This window comes from Acomys russatus, chromosome 11, assembly GCF_903995435.1.
Source record: "Acomys russatus chromosome 11, mAcoRus1.1, whole genome shotgun sequence".
Classification (NCBI taxonomy): domain Eukaryota; kingdom Metazoa; phylum Chordata; class Mammalia; order Rodentia; family Muridae; genus Acomys; species Acomys russatus.
Genome location: NC_067147.1, coordinates 46,848,533 through 46,865,960, shown reverse-complemented (window position 1 = coordinate 46,865,960; position 17,428 = coordinate 46,848,533). Strand labels below are relative to the sequence as shown.

At 43.8% G+C, this 17,428-nt stretch overlaps 1 protein-coding gene across 1 annotated transcript in view; it reads right to left on the bottom strand.

Annotated features, from left to right (window-relative positions):
- Positions 1-17,428, bottom strand: part of Ank3 (ankyrin 3) — a 307,445-nt gene that overhangs the window by 197,383 nt on the left and 92,634 nt on the right. The window contains exons 2-5 of the mRNA XM_051153191.1: positions 12,160-12,261; positions 11,681-11,779; positions 11,431-11,529; positions 3,755-3,853 (exon numbers count right to left, since the gene is read on the bottom strand). Of these exons, the coding sequence (XP_051009148.1) occupies positions 3,755-3,853; positions 11,431-11,529; positions 11,681-11,779; positions 12,160-12,261 (399 nt within the window). The remainder of the gene's footprint in view (positions 1-3,754; positions 3,854-11,430; positions 11,530-11,680; positions 11,780-12,159; positions 12,262-17,428) is intronic.

Here is a 17,428-nt window from a genome sequence, read left to right as displayed (position 1 = left end):
AAAAAAGGAAAGGATGCTCCTATCCTTTTTTTTTTTTTAGCGAGATAACAAACAAGCAGGATAGAACCAAGATGTCAGAAAGACGAAACCACAGCCTCACCCTTATGCACATGGAGTGTAGATTACACCAGAATATAATTAAAAAGGATTGCTTCTTATATACATGAATGTCAGTGCAGCATTCATTTTCATAAAGAAAAACATCCAAATGTTCTCATTGGTACAGAGATATGATGAACGAAATAAGAGTTATCTCTAGAGAAAATTTAAGAGCTTTCTTTCTTTCTTTCTTGTTCTGTTTTTGGTTTTCGATACAGGGTTTCTCTGTGTAGCCTTGGCTCTCCTGGACTCACTTTGTACATCAGGCTGGCCTTGAACTCACAGCCATCTGCCTGCCTCTGCTTCCCCGATTAAGAGCTTCTCTTTTCATTGTGTTTTGTGACTGAAACAGTACAGGTGGGTTAAACTTGAGGCTCAGTGTATGCCAGACAGACACCCTACCGCTGAGGCTCTCAATCTAGGAACCCTATGCATTTTTGAAGATGAGAGTGATAACAGAAAAACCATAGAAAGAGTCATCTTTGCACCTCACTTAAAAACCTTGAAGCAAGGGGCTGGAGAGATGGCTCAGAGGTTAAGAGCACTGACTGCTCTTTCAAAGGTCCTGAGTTCAATTCCCAGCACCCACATGGTGGCTCACAACCATCTATAATGTGATCTGATGCCCTCTTCTGGTGTGCAGGTGTATATGCAGGCAGAACACTGTATACATAATACATAAACAAATCTTTCAACCCCCCCCCCCCCCCCACATACAAAACCTTGAAGCAGGATAAGAGTAGGACTGGCAGCCTAGGTCTGTTTTGAGTCATAACAAACAGCTCTGTCTTCTCTTTGCTGGTACAAACTGTAAAGTGTTAGGGCCCATGCAACAGGAAGTACTTTGCACTAGAAAGCCTACAGCAGATAATCCGATTAGCACTGATAAGAACACGCTTCCAGCATAAGCCAATTAAGGATCCAGCCATCCTGCTTGCTCTGGGTTGTTAATTGCTATACTCAGCAGCTTTTGGTCTGTGAGAGTATTTTCTTGATTAATGATTGATATGAGAGGGTCCAGCCTACGGTAGGTGGTGCCACTCTGGGGAAGGTGGGTTGTATAAGAAAGTAGGCTGAGCAGGCCCTGGGGAGTAAGCCAGTTATCGGCTTTTTTTTAATGGCCCCTAATTCAGTTCAGGCCGCCAAGTTCCTGCCCTGACTCTGAAATAAACCCTCTCTTCTCCACTTTGCTTTTGGCCATGATCTTTATCCCAGAGAGAAAAAAAGAAAAAGAAACTAAGACAGAGTTAAATTACTAAAATATAATAATTGCTACCCCTTTGTTGTTGTTGTTTAAGGGTATATTTATTTTTATTGTATGTATATTGCCTGCTTTGTTTGCACATACGCAGTATGAAACATCTTGCATGCTGTGCTCGCAAAAGCCAGCAGAGGGCATCAGATCCCCTGAAACTGGAGTTACAGATACTGTGAGTCACCCTGTGGGTGCTGGGAACACTACCTGGGTCCTCTGAAAGAGCAGCCAGTGATAGTAACCTACTCAGCCATCTCTTCAGTTCTCCACAACCATTTCTTAACTGGATTGAGGAAGATTCTCAGACAATAAGTTCTTAGGATGACATCCTCAACAGTATGGAAGGACATGACGTGAGGAGGGAGGCAGTGATAAAAATGTGCTTTGGACATATTGCTTCTTCAGTACGTGCAGTATTGTCCATTTTCCATCATGCTGGGTAGCACACTGTTAGATAGGCACACCAATATTTACTGATGGGTGCTCCGTTGGTCCATGCTTAGGCACTGTTCAGTGTTTGGAAACTGTTAGTACTAATTACACTAACAGCCCTGCATACTATTTTCATATACTCTAATGTATCTGTTGTATAAAGTCTTACTGGCAAATGACAAAAGTATTACGTTTGTGGGGGGGAGCTGTGGGTGCTCAGCATATGTGTCACACTGCTTATCAATGTCAACAATGTTAGAAGAAAACTGTTCCCCCCACCCCACCCCACAATGTTTTCTCCTTTAAACTCAGGGCCCAAAGATTTTCTTCTTCACCTGGTTAAACTTCACATCCCATTGGTCATTGTCTGTCTTTCTCTTCACTCATTTGCTGGGGTTTCAGGAAGGCATAATAATCTCAAAGGCTGGGTGAGGAACCACCTAGCCTCTTACCTTTCCTTCCTGTGCCACTTAGCAGCCACACCAGCCTCCTGGCCAGAGAGGTGGCTTTGTGGTTAGCGAGACCCTATCTCCTAGCATTCATCATTGAATTAAAAATGAAGATTCTGCAAGTATCAGCTCTTTACTATCAGCAACAGATTGAGTGGCAATGCTTACTCAGTGGTGACAGTGCCCACAGACAGATCAAAACCCTACATTTCCTAAGACAGTAGCAAAGGCTGAAATCACTTTTTATTTTTTAAGTAATTTTTCTACCCACCCTTGACAAATACTGCTGTTATTTGGTAGCTAAACATGTATAATAGTTTTATTTGGAAGTATAGATTAAATATAATTAGATAACTATATATATGTATACATATACATTCATTCAATTATTGTAATTAGCCTGACACTAATCTGAAAAAAAACCTACACTTACAGTTAATATTCATTAAAATGATATTTCAAAACAATGGTTGCCTTGGAGGCAAGATTATTAAGAAGCAAAAATTATTATTAATAAAATAAGTTAAAAATCATAATGATAGCTTAATTATAGGGTAGTCCAGGCACTTGAGCAGATAAAGAATATCTGCGCAGTGAGAGAATTCTCCAAGACTAAAATAGAGTTTCTAGGGCATCTCATAAAAGAGTCAACACGTTAAATAGCCAACGGCCGCTGAAATCCTAGTGAGAAAACTCTTAGTTGTCGGCTTACAAAAAGCCTTTTGTGGGTGGGTTGGTGTCCCCTGCATCCACTGGAAGTCCTGCCTGGCTACAGGATGTGGCCACTTCAGTCTCAGTATCCCCTGATGCTAGAAGTCTCAGCTAATGTCACTCCTATATCTTCCCAGGAGCCTGCCCCTCCCAGGTCAAGTCTCCATCTTTGTCCTAGAGATGCCCCAACACCAATTTTGCTTCTCTTACTCAGCCCTCTCACCCCCTATCCCCGCTCTCTCCACAGCTGACTTCTCCCCCCACCCCCCATTTCCCTCTCCACCCCCTCTTACCTAGTTCCCTCTGCCCCCCCCCCCTTCCCTGTGTGTGTCTATTTTACTCCCCCTTCTTAGTGGGATTCAGGAATCCTCCCTTGAATCCTCCTTGTTGCTTAGTTTCTTTGGGTCTGTGGTTTTTGTAGATTGGTTATCCCGTACTATAGGGCTAACAAAGCTGATGGGCTGCTTGGTCCTCAAGAGGCGGGGGCAGGTGGGGTGGGGGGGGTGGGTGGGCGGGGAAAGCTGTTCTTGACTTGGGCACTGTTTCCTCCTTCTGAATCCCATTTCTCTAGCAGGGCTGCCTTGTCTTGCCTCAGTGCAAGAGGAGGCACTTAGTCTTGATGTGACTTGATGTGCCAGGTGGGTTGGTACCTAGGGGTGGGAGTGGGTGGGAGGATGGGAATGGGAGGAGAGGTGGGAATGGAGTTGCAATCGGGATGTAAAATGAAATTAGAATTTAAAAAAAGATTAAAAAATAAAAGCCTTTTGAACACATAAACTCAACTATGGAAGAACAGGGAGTTCCTCACCTCTGTGGCCAGGCTTTGGCTGGCACCGTTGTCTAGAAGAAACCTGACGACTTCCAGGTGGTTCTCCTGGGCCGCCATATACAACGGCGTGAAGCCATTCTGCAAAAGAAGAGACAAGAAGAGTTTGCCAAGCTGCTCCTGAGCACAGACCCTCTGAGCAGTGCTCACCTAAAATGACTTCATTGTAAGCATTCACAGTCATCAGAGAACGGAGCCCAGGAGCCCAAACCACATCCACGATGCTGAGGGTGATTCATGGTCATAATTACAATTAGGCCCCTCGTCACACGAGGACATACTATTCCTTGTCAGTTGTCTTAAAGCAACTTACAGCAATCTATGCACTGTAGGTAAACACGCGTACTCAGGTTATCCTCAACGGTGTTGAGGTACCACCATGAATAGAATATTTTGCCAGCTGCTACAGATACAGAGAAGGATGCATTCAGCTGTCATCTTCCAAGCGTCAATCACCGACTGCAAATAAAGACGTACTATTTTCATATGAAAGTGTGTTTTTCAAATAGTTCCAGCTTGGGAAGGAAATTATTTTAACCTCAAATTACTTCAAATATATGCCAGATGTGATTTCACAGATCAAAGAAAGGGAGGGCTCACATGCAAAATAGTATGGCTGAGTAGAACTGCTTCCTACCACAACTTGCTATTTTTCTTTCTTTCTTTCTTTCTTTCTTTCTTTCTTTCTTTCTTTCTTTCTTTCTTTCTTTCTTTCTTTCTGAGCAAGGGCTCATGTACCCTAGGTTGGCCTAGAATCTAATACATAGCCAAGGCTAGCCTTAGACTACTGATCTCTGCCCCCTGAGTGTTGGGGTCACACATGTGCAATCCCACTGTGCCTTGCTCCCTCTTTTGTTGAGAACTTGTCTATCTTAGCACTAATACCTGAGAAGCTGGTCTTTTCCAAAAGACACACTCTTGTTCACTTTCTGATTCCAAAAAATATTTGTTTGTTGACACTTGGTTTTCCTTCCATAAAACTCATTCTTCTAAAATATGCAGTTCAGTGGGGCCTGTGTACTCACAGAAATGGGATGATAGCCTTGCCAGGCAAGACTCACTGCAGGACGCAGCTCTGCTCACCCCTCATCCTGCACATGTTGGTACCAATTTTCAGCATCTGCCTTTTTTTTTCTGTAACCTTGGGAACCACTCATCTCTGTTCTGTTTCTATGGCTTTGTTTAGTTTGGACATATCATATACACGAGATCACTTGGTATGTGCCCTGAAGGGGCTTATCGAGCTTTCTGCTTTCCATGCTGATAAAACATTTTTTGTGCCTCCCTGCCTCCCTCACAAGGATGTTACAGTGTCAATACCAAATGTCCCTTCAAGGATTATGATGGAAGACTTGGTTCCTATTTAGACGCTCAGGAGAGCTCTAATGTAATCAACAGATGACCCCATTACAGTCTCGCATTTGAAGGCATTCTTGGGAAATGGTGGAAAGTATAGGGTCTGGTGAGCGGAAGCAGATCATTGGAAGGGCTGGCTTTGGTCCTTTCTAATTTCCTTCTGCTTTGTAGCCATCTTGAGGTGAGCAGCTGGGTTCAACCCCACATGATCTGCCATGAGGTTTTGTCTAGTCTCAGGGTTCCTAAACAATACTCAAGCAACCATGAGCCCAACTAAACTTCTCTGTTTTTCTCACGCATGCCATCAAAGTAACGTAAACTGTCTCACCCAATGTGCATTTTGATTTCAAAGTGAGCATTTGGTATATATGTGTTTTAGTTTGCTATAGTGATGGTCATGAGCCCCCAGGTCCGTTTCTCCCTCATCTGACAATGTCTTGGTTATCTTGTCTTGGTGAATCACTCTTCTGTGCCCTGGAGGCGGGACTTGTGTTGGCTGGACACTGACATAGATGGGCCTGCTTCTGGTTGACCACGGAGTAGACACGTGGACAAGCTGTCTTTGTTTGCTTTCTAGTTTTCTCTCCTGAACCGTGTTCTCCCGGGTTCCCATCCCCAACCTAAAGGCATGGTATCAAAGGGACCTCTTACTCTTCAGCTGTGGTTAGGTTCTCCAGCCCTCCTCTGTCTCCTCTTTAGCCTTCTGTTCTCAGCCCCAACCCAAAGCCAATAAACCCTTTGGAAATTTCTTTTGCTTAAGTTCATTTTTGCTCCTTTAACCCAAATAACTCCAATTCATATAATTTTATATATAAGTAATATTATATATTGTATATTATATCATATATAATATGTTATATGGTATATATTTTGATATATTATATATATAAATTAGTAAATAATCTAAAAAATATTTTAAAGAGACTGACTAAAAATCATGCCACTAAGATTTAAGCCCAGAGACATAAGGGTTAGCCTCCAGCTTTCACACTTGTTGGTGAAAAAGACACTTGGACTCAGGGGATGGCCAGATTGGAGAAAGATGTTCCTTCTCCATTTTCATATTCGTTTCAAAACTGAGAAAAATTTCAAAACAAAGCTGGTAAAACAGGAGCATACTGGAGCTCCATTTACATTTCCTTCTCTGTGGTGGCAACAATAGGTGTAAGTCCCTAGGGGACAGGCTGCTTAAGATGCAGTCATTGTGCTATTTAAAGTCTGATTTTTATCTACTATCTCCAATACCTTCTGCTCTCAGTGTTTGCAGTGGGGCTATTATACACATGCAAATCTGCAGACTGATAATTTTGCAGAAAGGATGAAGGCATGCTCCATCACACCCAACCTGGCAGAGCTTTAAAACAAAACAAAACAAAACAACCAACCAACCAAACAAAAAAATCAAAACCCTGTCTGAGGGACATTTCTTTCACTGACAGAAACTTCACTTCTTATGCAGTCTTCATCATGACCAACGACTTAACTACTACACACTGCGAAGTATTTTGCTGGACACTGTGAAAGTCAGACTAAAGGTCAAAAGTCAGACCAGACCTGTCTGACTGTGAGAATCTGGCTCCTCTAACACAGGGGCCATCTGAATGTGGGGTAAACCCCCAAGGGTACCCAGTATATTTGACTTGAGGTGTTTTGCCTTTGTTACCACATGCAAGAAAACTTATTCATTCAAAATATATTCGTAGCCAAAATACTACCAGAGATAGACCCTGTCTGGATGAACACAGTCAGCTATGCCTCCGGATGTAGACAAGGATGAGAGAGAAGGAAGCCAGCTATTTTACTAGGCAGTTATTTTGTCTTAGAAAAAAGAATGAGTTCTTTATAATCGTGATTCAATTAGCCAATGGTACGTTTGTGTGTGTGTGCTGAGGGTACTCCAGTTAACTGGCTTGCTCTGGGGACTCGATGCCACCCCTCCTGTGTGCTGGGATTCCAGGTGGGCTGCCAGGCCCACCTTTTATGTGGGTGCTAAGAATCCCAACTTTTTCTCTGATGAGCCGACTCCCCGGCCCAATTTCTTTTCCTAAGAGCAAAGAGCAAAGAGGTTATGGGAATGTAAAGTTATTCAAGGAAGAGTCGAATAACTGTTAAGACTGGAGATCAAGACAATGACTAAAGCTCATGTAAAGTAAAAAACCTAGGGCTGGAGAGATGGCTCAGTCAGGAAAAGCTAGGCTCACAACCAAAATAAAGTAAAAACAAACAAACAAACAACACCCACCCACACACACACACACACACACTTGTAGTTATTGTGCCCAAGTGCGCAAGAACAAAATTCCAATGTGGGGTTATGTCAATTTTACTACAATTCAAGGCGGGGGGGGGGGGGGGCGGGGGCGGGATTCCCAACTATTTCATTTTAAAGATTTTTTAGGAAAGATGTATTCTGTTGTTGTTGTTGCTGTGTGCACACATTATAAAAGTTGGGGGTCAGCCTGTAAGAGTCAAGTCCTCTCCTTCCACCCCGAGGGTCCTGGAGGTTGACCTGAGGTCATCAGCCTCTGCAGCGGGTGCCTTTACCATTGACTTTTCTCACCAGTGCTCATTTCACTATTTCATACATTTTAAGAAACAGTTCATAGCTGAACTTTCACTTAGAGACCTACCATCCGCCACCTCCTCTTCCTCCTCAATCTAGAAGTCATCTGCTCAGCCTCTCAAGTGCTGAGATTGTGGCTATGCTTTTGTACACCTGGACACTCTCTCTCTCTCTCTCTCTCTCTCTCTCTCTCTCTCTCTCTCTCTCTCTCTCTCTTCCTGTTTGTTTTTGAGATGGGCTTTTCTCTTTGTAGCCCTGGCTGTTCTAGACTTGCTTTGTAGACCAGGCTGGCCTCTGGCCTCAAACTCACAGAGATCCACCTGCCTCTGCTTTCCTGAGTGCTGGGATTACAGGTGTGCACCACCATGCCTGGCCTGTCTTTCTTGAATGGGAACAGTTCCATGTTTCATGTGTCAGCGCATGAAGAAAATCCCCGTTTAAGGAAATGATTTCTTTTTAAGACAGAGTCTTATGTAGCCCAGGCTAGCCTTGCACTTGCTATGTAGCTGAAGATAACCTTGAACTTCTGATCCTTTTGTTTTTACTTCCCAAATTCTGGGATTAGAACCATGCACTGCCATGCACAGTTTATGTGATGCTGGCATGGACCACAGGGCACCATGCATGCAAACACTCACTGAGCTACAGTTGCAGCTTGAACTTTGTCTTCTTCTTTCATGGCATCATTGCCTTTTGGTCTCTGTAAAGTCCCTGCTTAAGAGTTGCCACAGAGAGCTGTCACACAGACTGCTTCTTCTGCAGCACGATCACCTCACTGTTCCTTCTAGTCATAGGCAGCGTGTGAGATGGCGGCACACGTGGCCAGGCTTACAAGCAGAGGAGGAAGTCCTGTGCCGTGCAGTGTGTGACAGGGATCCCCGAACACAGCTGCAAGGACAGTGGAGTCACAGGCTGTGTTCTTTCCTTCATGGCATCATTGGTATGGAATGCAGGTCAATTCAGATTATCACGGATTTGGGCTTCATCCAGCTTGACCACAGTTTCTCCACTTACTGCGCAGGCAGGGCTTATAGCTATGGCTGCCCTTGGACATAATCGGGAATGTGTACAAGATTTGAGGGAGATGTTCTAATTGGAAATGGAGTAAAAGCTTCCTCTACTATCTCATAGCTTGCTGCTCACTGCTAGTTATTTTTTCAGGAGACAAAATTATAGCAATATTTGTGGGGGGAGGGGACAGAGAAACAGCTTGAAAGTATGATGCAGGCCATTGAAATGGCTCAGCAGTTAAACGTGTTTGCTGTTGATCCTGACCTCCTGAGTTGGAGCCTAGGAACCCACTTGGTGGGAGGAAAGAGCAGATTTTGAAAGTTGTCATCTGACTTCCACATGTGTGCCCTAGCTCACACATTACCCCTCCCTTACAAAAATAAATGCAACTAGAAAATTTTTAAGCATACATTTTTCGTTTGTAACTACAAGCTAGTTAATATCTGAATGTTTATTTTCTAAACTTTATTTTTTATATCATTCCTTGCTGGAAAAGCATTACTATTCAAAGTGAACTCTCACAGGCAATGTAACAGAAGTCTAAGGCCAAGGAACGAGAAAGGAGAACCCTGCAGTTGGGCGCTAAGTGTGTTTACTTCCCCGACACTGACAGTCACCAGGGCATCTCACAGGGATGCCGTAAATGACTGTAATTCTGCAGACATCCCAAGTAGCAGAGATGCACCAGCCAAAGATACCCAGGGACAATGAGCCATGTACACTTAACACAGACACAAAAGGGCCTTAGAGTAACTAATTGAAAAAATAGTATGCTTTGGGTTGTTGGGATGACTCAGTTCCAAGCCTGATGATCACAGAGTTCAGGGCCCACATGGTGGAAGGAGAGATCTGACTCCCCCAAGTTGCCCTCTGGCCTCCATCAGAAGGCAAACACACACAAACATAATAAATAAGTGTAATAAATAATAACAAATAATAAATTTGTATTGGTTTGTTTTTTCTTTTTAATTTTTTATTAATTTATTCTTGTTACATCTCAATGGTTATCCCATCCCTTGTATCCTCCCATTCTTCCCTCCCTCCTGGTTTGTTTTTTCTGAGACAGGGTTTCTCTGTGTAGCCTTGGCTGTCCTGGAACTCACTCTGTAGACCGGGCTGACCAGGAACTCAACAGAGATCTGTCTGCCTCTGCCCCCTGAGTGCTGGGACTAAATGTGTCTGCCACCACCATCTGGCTTTAAATTTTTTTTCTTTAAAGTGTGTTGAGGCTTTCTCTCAAAGCTCAAAGAGAGATTTGTAGAAGTAAGCTCATGTGAATTGTCTAACAGGCTGTAGTGATTGTGAGGGGTTTTCGGAACACAACAAGACTGAATGAAAGGGCTGGGCTGTGGTTATCTGCAGCACATCTGTCTGGTATGCACAGGACTTTGAGTTTAATCCCCTAAAACTTAATGAACTGGGATTTTTGTGGAGGGAAAAAAATGACAAAGTCAATCTTTCCCAATAAAATGATGACACCTTAGCTTTCCTCATGGCTTTCTATGTTGCACAGCATTAAACTTGAAAAAAACAAAAAAACAAAAAACAAAAAAACAAAAACCACTTGAGAACTCAAAACTCACTTTTTTTCCCCACCTAATCTTTTGATTTTTCAGACTATTCTCACATAAAACACCCATCAGAAACCCAACTTAATTCTTCCCTGACTTCTGCTCCCAAGGCTTCTGGGAAATGCCATCCTCTCAGTGAAGGCAGGGTTTCCTCCCCCCCCCCCTCGAATTCTCTGATGTCACCTTCCCTGACTTCTCTACATCCTGGATCTTTGGCAAGATTACAGCTCTGTTCAGTATGTTCAATGCCCTTTACCGGGGTGGAACCACTGACAAGCGACAGTTGCCCTGCAACTAGAAGCAGGGCAAAAGAGGCTGTCCTCCGCCGGATGCTGCCGCCTTGCAAGACATTTGCTTTGCCACACAATTTCTGATGGAGATTGTACGAATGTCAGTGATTAGATGATGAGTACCTGCCATTTTTTTTTTTTTGTACCTGCCATTTTAAACCAGTAAAGTAGAAAAGCTAATTCTTTTAGGTTCCGAGAGTAACATTAAGATGGAAGGTTGTCTGTGGTACTCTCTCTGGCTCTCAGATGCGTGTCTACAGAGATGACAGGGACACTTATGTTCAGCACAAATAGTCTAAACGTTTTAAAGGTAGGGGACTTTTACATTTTCTGGTTTTTGTTTTGTATTTTGTTTTGTTTCAGAAAACGGCAATGCTGCCTTTCTTAGTAAAGAGGAATTAAACAGTTTTTCCCTAGGTACTTTCCTAATAAAGTACCATATACTCTGAAAATCCAGATGATTTTTTTTTCTTGCTTATATTTTCCTTCATTTTTCATGTAAAACCAGCAAGGCTGAGACTGGACCCTGGCTAGATGGGATTACAAAACAGTATAAAGGACCCCATGTCAAATATCTGCTGAACATCTGTGTGTGACGGCCAGTCACAGGCTTCTGTAGGCGGACCTGTCAATCATGGCTGAAAATTCTATCTCTCAGCAACACAAATTGTCAATGAAGATACATATAAACTCAGTGAACTGTGATAACTACATGAAGTGGGAAAAAAAAAAAAAAAAAAACAACAACAACAACAACAAACCAAGCTTGCAAGTGATGTTCCCTTAGCTGATATGTAAGTCAGGCAAACGCAGAGGTGTTCTTTGTGAAAATGGCCAAAGTCCTTTACAATACAGCTGTAAGCTCACCTGAGACTGTGCGTTGACATTTGCTCCATTCGTAACCAAGACCTTGACCACTTCCGCTTGCCCGGCCAAAGACGCGATGTGTAAGGCCGTGTTTCCTTTCTGTGAAACGAGAGGTGAGACACATGAGCTCACAGCCTGTTCAGAGCCTTCGTGATGCAGAGATGATGGAGCCGACGGCACCCTTCTCCTTACCCGAGGGCTGACCCTTTACCGAACTAGACAAGTGACACCAAAAGCCCATGGCACTGACCTTGGTGGCTGCATCGACGTTGGCTTCCCTCTGTAGCAGCTCGGACACCACTTCCACGTGGCCTTCTTTAGAAGCAAGGTGGAGTGCATTCAACCCGTTCTGATGGAAAGTGAAAGGAATATGGACTGAAACCAGAGTTCTCCACAGTCCACAGCCCACCACCTGCTCCTCGGATAATGCCCTACCACTGTCCCCCGACTGTGTGCACAGCATGGGAATGTGGAGCAGAAATAAAATATGAAAACTAGGGAGGGTGGTTCATTATCAACTGAGTATTATGGGTCAACAGGCACTATACTCCTGTGTTTCCTGGCATCTGTTTGACAGAGACTAATATGACAAAATTGGGCCACCAAAATTTAACAACACAACCAACCTCCTGACAGATGGGGGAAATGTCCCTGATAGTTAACAAAAAGCATTAAGGCATCTGAGTGTCTTCACTGAAACACTGAGCAACAGCGATAACCACATCTGACCTGGTTGCAGATGTTGATGTCCACTCCATTTTTGATATAGTCAAGGGCCTTTTCCAGGTGTCCTGCCCGAGCTGCTCTCAAGTAACTTGCGTTGGCATCAGACTAGAAAGAAAGAAAAAATAAAAGCATTGTGGTGACAAAGGTGGCTAATATGCCTGGGCAGGGGGAAAGGCACTGGACTGCTTTATTGCTGGTTTGGAAAACATTAATAACATTTTCTAACAAGTCAAGAGGAATAGGGCAAACTCTTTGGCCCAGAGCTTAAGAGCACTGGCTGCTCTTGCAAAGGACCCAGGTTTGAATCCCAGCATCCACATGGTGGCACACAACTATCTTTAACTCCACTTTCAGGGGATCTGGTGCCCTCATCTGGCCTCTATAGGCACCAGGCACACACACTAAGCACATACTGACATGCAAGCAAACATTCACACACTTTAATAAAAAAGTTCCAAGCACACAAATTTATTCCTTTTGAGATATCCTAACTTATTCTGAACTGAGATAGATAATTTCTCACAAAACATGGCCACCTTAAGTCAATACACAATCTCCAGGGGAAATCCTACAATGTCTTGGGCAGCACATTATGAAGAAGACGCAGCTGCTTCTACCCCCCCCCCCATTCTATTTTCCTGTGTTCATCACAGCCGATATTCCACTTGATAGCTTCCCAACGCAAGGGAAGCATTTCCTGTCCCCACACCGCCTGGCGGGTTGCTAAGTTTTCAGTTGCTAACTTCCTACCACAGTGCTCACGGTATCCATCCTGCTGTTAAGAGCCTGTTTTTCCTCTAGGAAAACCATGCAGCAAAGACGAGAATCTTCTACATGTTTTCAAGCTGATTGAGCGGGAACGGTGTATCTAAACACAACCAAACAACATGGGCAGCTCACTCCCTGGAAATGTGCATCTCTGAACGCCTTCCAGCTCCAAGGCTGACAAAGGCGGGGTGCGGGGGGGGGGGGGGGGTTGGGGAGGGGGAAGCTGCCTGCAATGAAAGATTGAAAGATAACAATGCAGAGGTGGAAAGGAACAGTGGCAAACATGGGCCTGCCAACTGCAGGAAGGAGCCTGTTGGGCACATCTCAGCCCAGAGCAGGTTTCTCTGAAACTGGACAACGCAGAAACATCTCCCTGGCATTTTGAAATGCGATCATGAGGGAAAGGCTTCTAAGATGAGTATGTCTTCTAACAATTTAATGACCACCTCATACCTCATTCAAAGGCTCTTGTCAAATACCTCTGGTCAAGATGCATGGGGCTCCTAGCAAACACATCCATTCCTCCTATTCTATTGCTGGGCACTTATTACACACACACACACACACACACACACACACACACACACACACGTTTTTAAATTCCCATCCTTCTCCCACATGGAACCACAAGCCCCTTCAGAACAAGCAGGGACATATTAGGAAGCAAGTGCCTGGGAAGCCACCAAGATGGCAGTCTTTAAGGAGCACCCATTCAAGCCTGGCACTGTAGCCAACGAAAGAGGACAGGAATTTCTGGCCTGTCAAAGGGTCTTTGGTTCCATGGTGTAAGACTTGCTAGGGACCTCCCAGGAGAGGCCACTGGCGCCAGGATCCCTGTCACCTTCCCTTGTGTCACAGTAGGCCTCACTCTGGGGTGGGGGCGGGGTATTCCTTACTCCTCACTCCTATTAGGATTTTGATTTGAGTGGCCCTCTGCCAGGCCCACTCTGCTCACCATCCAATGCATATCACCGTCTGTGCCCTATGCCACTAACACCCCTTTGTGATAACTAATCATGCTCCCAGAATTGCCATCTGTCCAGAGGGCCACACAGTCTCAGAAAAAGCAGCTGTCAAATAAATAAAACTTCTTACTGGAAGACTATAACCTTAAGGAGGTATCGATCTTGGGCCCTCCTGGGTTGCCATATGCAAGGAAGACACCCTGTGTGTGACATGCATCTTTCTATTTCCTTTAACCTGGATGTACAGGTTGCCTGTAAAGGTCTTGCGACTGAATCTATAAATACTTACATTGTATGGAAATAACTAATAATCAAATTTACTTTTAGAACAATAAAAGAGGCTTCCACGCCAGGAACAGCTGCAGCCACACAACTTGGCTTGAGAGTCTGCTATGACACCAAAATGGATACCAGAACTCAAACCCATATGACAAAGCCAGGGTGTTCAGAGAACAGTGTACCACTATCAGAAGGTTGGCTGCTTCTATGATGAGTGAGAGTGAATGAATTTATTTTCTTCTTTTTGCTATCACACATTGTGGCTAGTCTTTTTTCAGGAGTGGTGGTGGTTTGAGACAGGAGACAAGGTTTCTCTGTCATTAAAATCACTCTTAGACATGTCAGGCCTCAAACTCACAGAGATCCGCCTGCCTCTGCCTTTCTGAGTGCTGAGATTAAAGGTGTGTGCCCCCATGCCTTTGCTGTGCTGTCCTTTGCCTCTAGCTTTGTTGGCTAGTCTTATGTCAACTTGGTACACCAACTAGAGTTATTTGAAGGGAGGGGACCTTAATTGAGAAAATGCCTTCATAAAATCTGGCTATATTTTTAAGTAGTTATTGGTGGGAGAGGGCCCAGCCCTGGGCTGGTGGTCCTGGGTTCTATAAGAAAGCAAGCTGAGCAAGCCATGGGGAGCAAGCAAGTAGGCAGCCCTGCTCCATGGCCTCTGCATCAGCTCCTGCCTCCAGGGTCCTGCTGTGCTTGAGTTCCTGTCCTGGCTTTCTGTAATGAAGGACTAGGATCCAGAAATGTAAGCCGAATAAACCCTTTCTTCCCCAACTTGCTTGTAGCCATGGTGCTTCGTCACAGCAATAGAAGCCCTAACTAAGAGGCACACATAGTCAGCCCTGTCCATCCCAAGATATACGGCTCTGTCCTGTTTACTCACATAGCTGGGAATCAAGAACGTTTTTTATAAAATGTGGGGCCTGTACAGGTATACAAGGTGGGTTTACTTACTTATTTTGTGGCTTGTCTTTAATCTTACATAGTACTTGATACTAGTTACTTTATTACTAAAAACCAGAATTTGCTCTAAGCATGTAAGCTACACAGTGTGTGTGTGTGTGTGAGAGAGAGAGAGAGAGAGAGAATATGTGTGTGTTAGAGTTCAGATCAATCAACTCACAGGAATTCAAGGAAAAACTGTAGTATAGAAAGAGGTAGTTGTCTGCTGCTGTGGGCAGATGGCCTTTGCGGTGCAAGGGCGGCTCACCTTCCAATAACCTCTGACCCTTGTGCCTGATTGGTGGCTCATCAGCATGTGTGCATAGAAAGGCTGTGCTGTTGTGAGGGGAACAGAATGCCTGAGCATCTCAGTTGCCAGAGGCAGGAATTGTGACCTACGCATAGGGATTCTAACTCGGGTGCCTAAAAGCTGCAGCCAAGGAGGCTAAAAAGGAGGTGTGATAATTCAAGGAAAAGAGCCTCTGAGCAAATTCCGTATTTAAAAAAGATCTGGCAATTCTGTACGTGGCCCAATTTCCTAAAAAAAAAAAAAACAAAAAAAAACCTTACCCAAGATTCTTTTTTTTTTTTTTTTTCCTTACCCAAGATTCTAAAGCAAAACATATACAACTAGTTTGAAACAATTCTTCTAAGCCTGATTTTTTAAAAGAACCTATCTGAGGCATGGGTCCTCGTGAGACTAGTAAAAGTTACCAACTGTTTTCCTCCAACTACTGCACACCGTCACCCTTTAACCCGAGGGTTCCATATTATTTTAACCTGTGTGTACTGAATAGGTACAGTGTGTGTGTGTTTTGCGTATCATGATTTTCTAATATAAAGATTATTTATACGACATCTATGTGACATTAGTTATAAGTAGTCTATCTAGAGTGTGTGGATGCTAGGCATAGGTTATATGCAAATACTTTATCATTTATATAAGGGACGTGAGTACCCATGAATCTTGGCATAGGTGAGGGTTGGGTGTCTTGGAAACAATGCCCTTTAGACACCATGAGAGAGCCGTACATGCTGTATGCATATATGCAATTTGCACCCCACTTTATGTATTTCAGGAGGGTAGGGTTTTGTTCTCTATTTAAAATCTCATGCTGTAATTGATGATATAATCTCTACCAGGGCTGGTGAGATGGCTCAGTGGGTAAGCACACTTTGCAAGCAAGCCTGACAACATGAGTTCAATACCAGCTCCCAGGTTGTCCTCTCACCTGCATACATACTCAGTGCCGTGTGGTGTGTGATTCCACCTCAAATGAACAAATAAAAACAAAATAAGACCTTTCCAGTGCATGTCTTCCAACTACTTCTTCTACTGAGAGACACTGGTCCTGAATGGTTCTTTGTGGCAGTGATTATTTTATTTATAGCCTCAAAATGTCAGGAGGCCCTGCAAGGGACAATAGTTATTTTCACTGTTCCCAGCCCTTGGTCATGTGCAATACCCTAACCATGGTCACAGGGGAGCAACCAGATTCTGTATATCTGACCGTGGAGAAGATGGGTAATGAAAGAAGAAGCAAGAAAAATAGGAACAAAGACAGCCCTGAAGAAAATTATAACTCGGGGCATAGACTTACTTAAGTTCCAGGAGTTTCTCATTTTCCCCCTCAACCATCTGAAAGCAGCTCTGCATCTGACGCTGCGCCACATAGGTAGTGAGCACTGGCTGTGTGCGAGCTGCCACACCACTACCTGGGGTGTACAAAGGAGGGTAATTTACCTTTATCTCAGTATCTTTTGCTGTCTTCCAAATCACCTGGTATACAAGAGCTGACCCTGAACTTGATACCATGGCCTGATAAATCCATCATAGGCTGAAAATATTGTAAGTTAGAAATGATATATGTAATCTACCATACATGCTGGGTTTAGAAGCATGGTCTCCTAGCAACACAGTATCCTAGCAACACAGTGTCCTAGAGAATACCCAGTGGTTCACCCTGGTGATCAAGTGGCTGAGTGGAAGCTGTGGTTCACTACCATTGTATTTAAAGAAAGTGCTATATTGTAAGTGACTTGCCCAGAAAAAGACCCAAATTATATACCATAACTTTTGTTTCTGCCAATTGTAGCCCCATAGACTTGAAAACTGACATTGTTATTAAGTATGGGATCCTTTATCACAACTACGTATTATTGTTTTCTTTTTCCTTTTTTTTTTTTATTAATTATTCTTGTTACATCTCAATGGTTATCCCATACCTTGTATCCTCCCATTCTTCCCTCCCTCCCATTTTCCCCCTACTCCCCTCCCCTATGACTGTGCCTGAGGGGGATTACCTCCCCCTTTA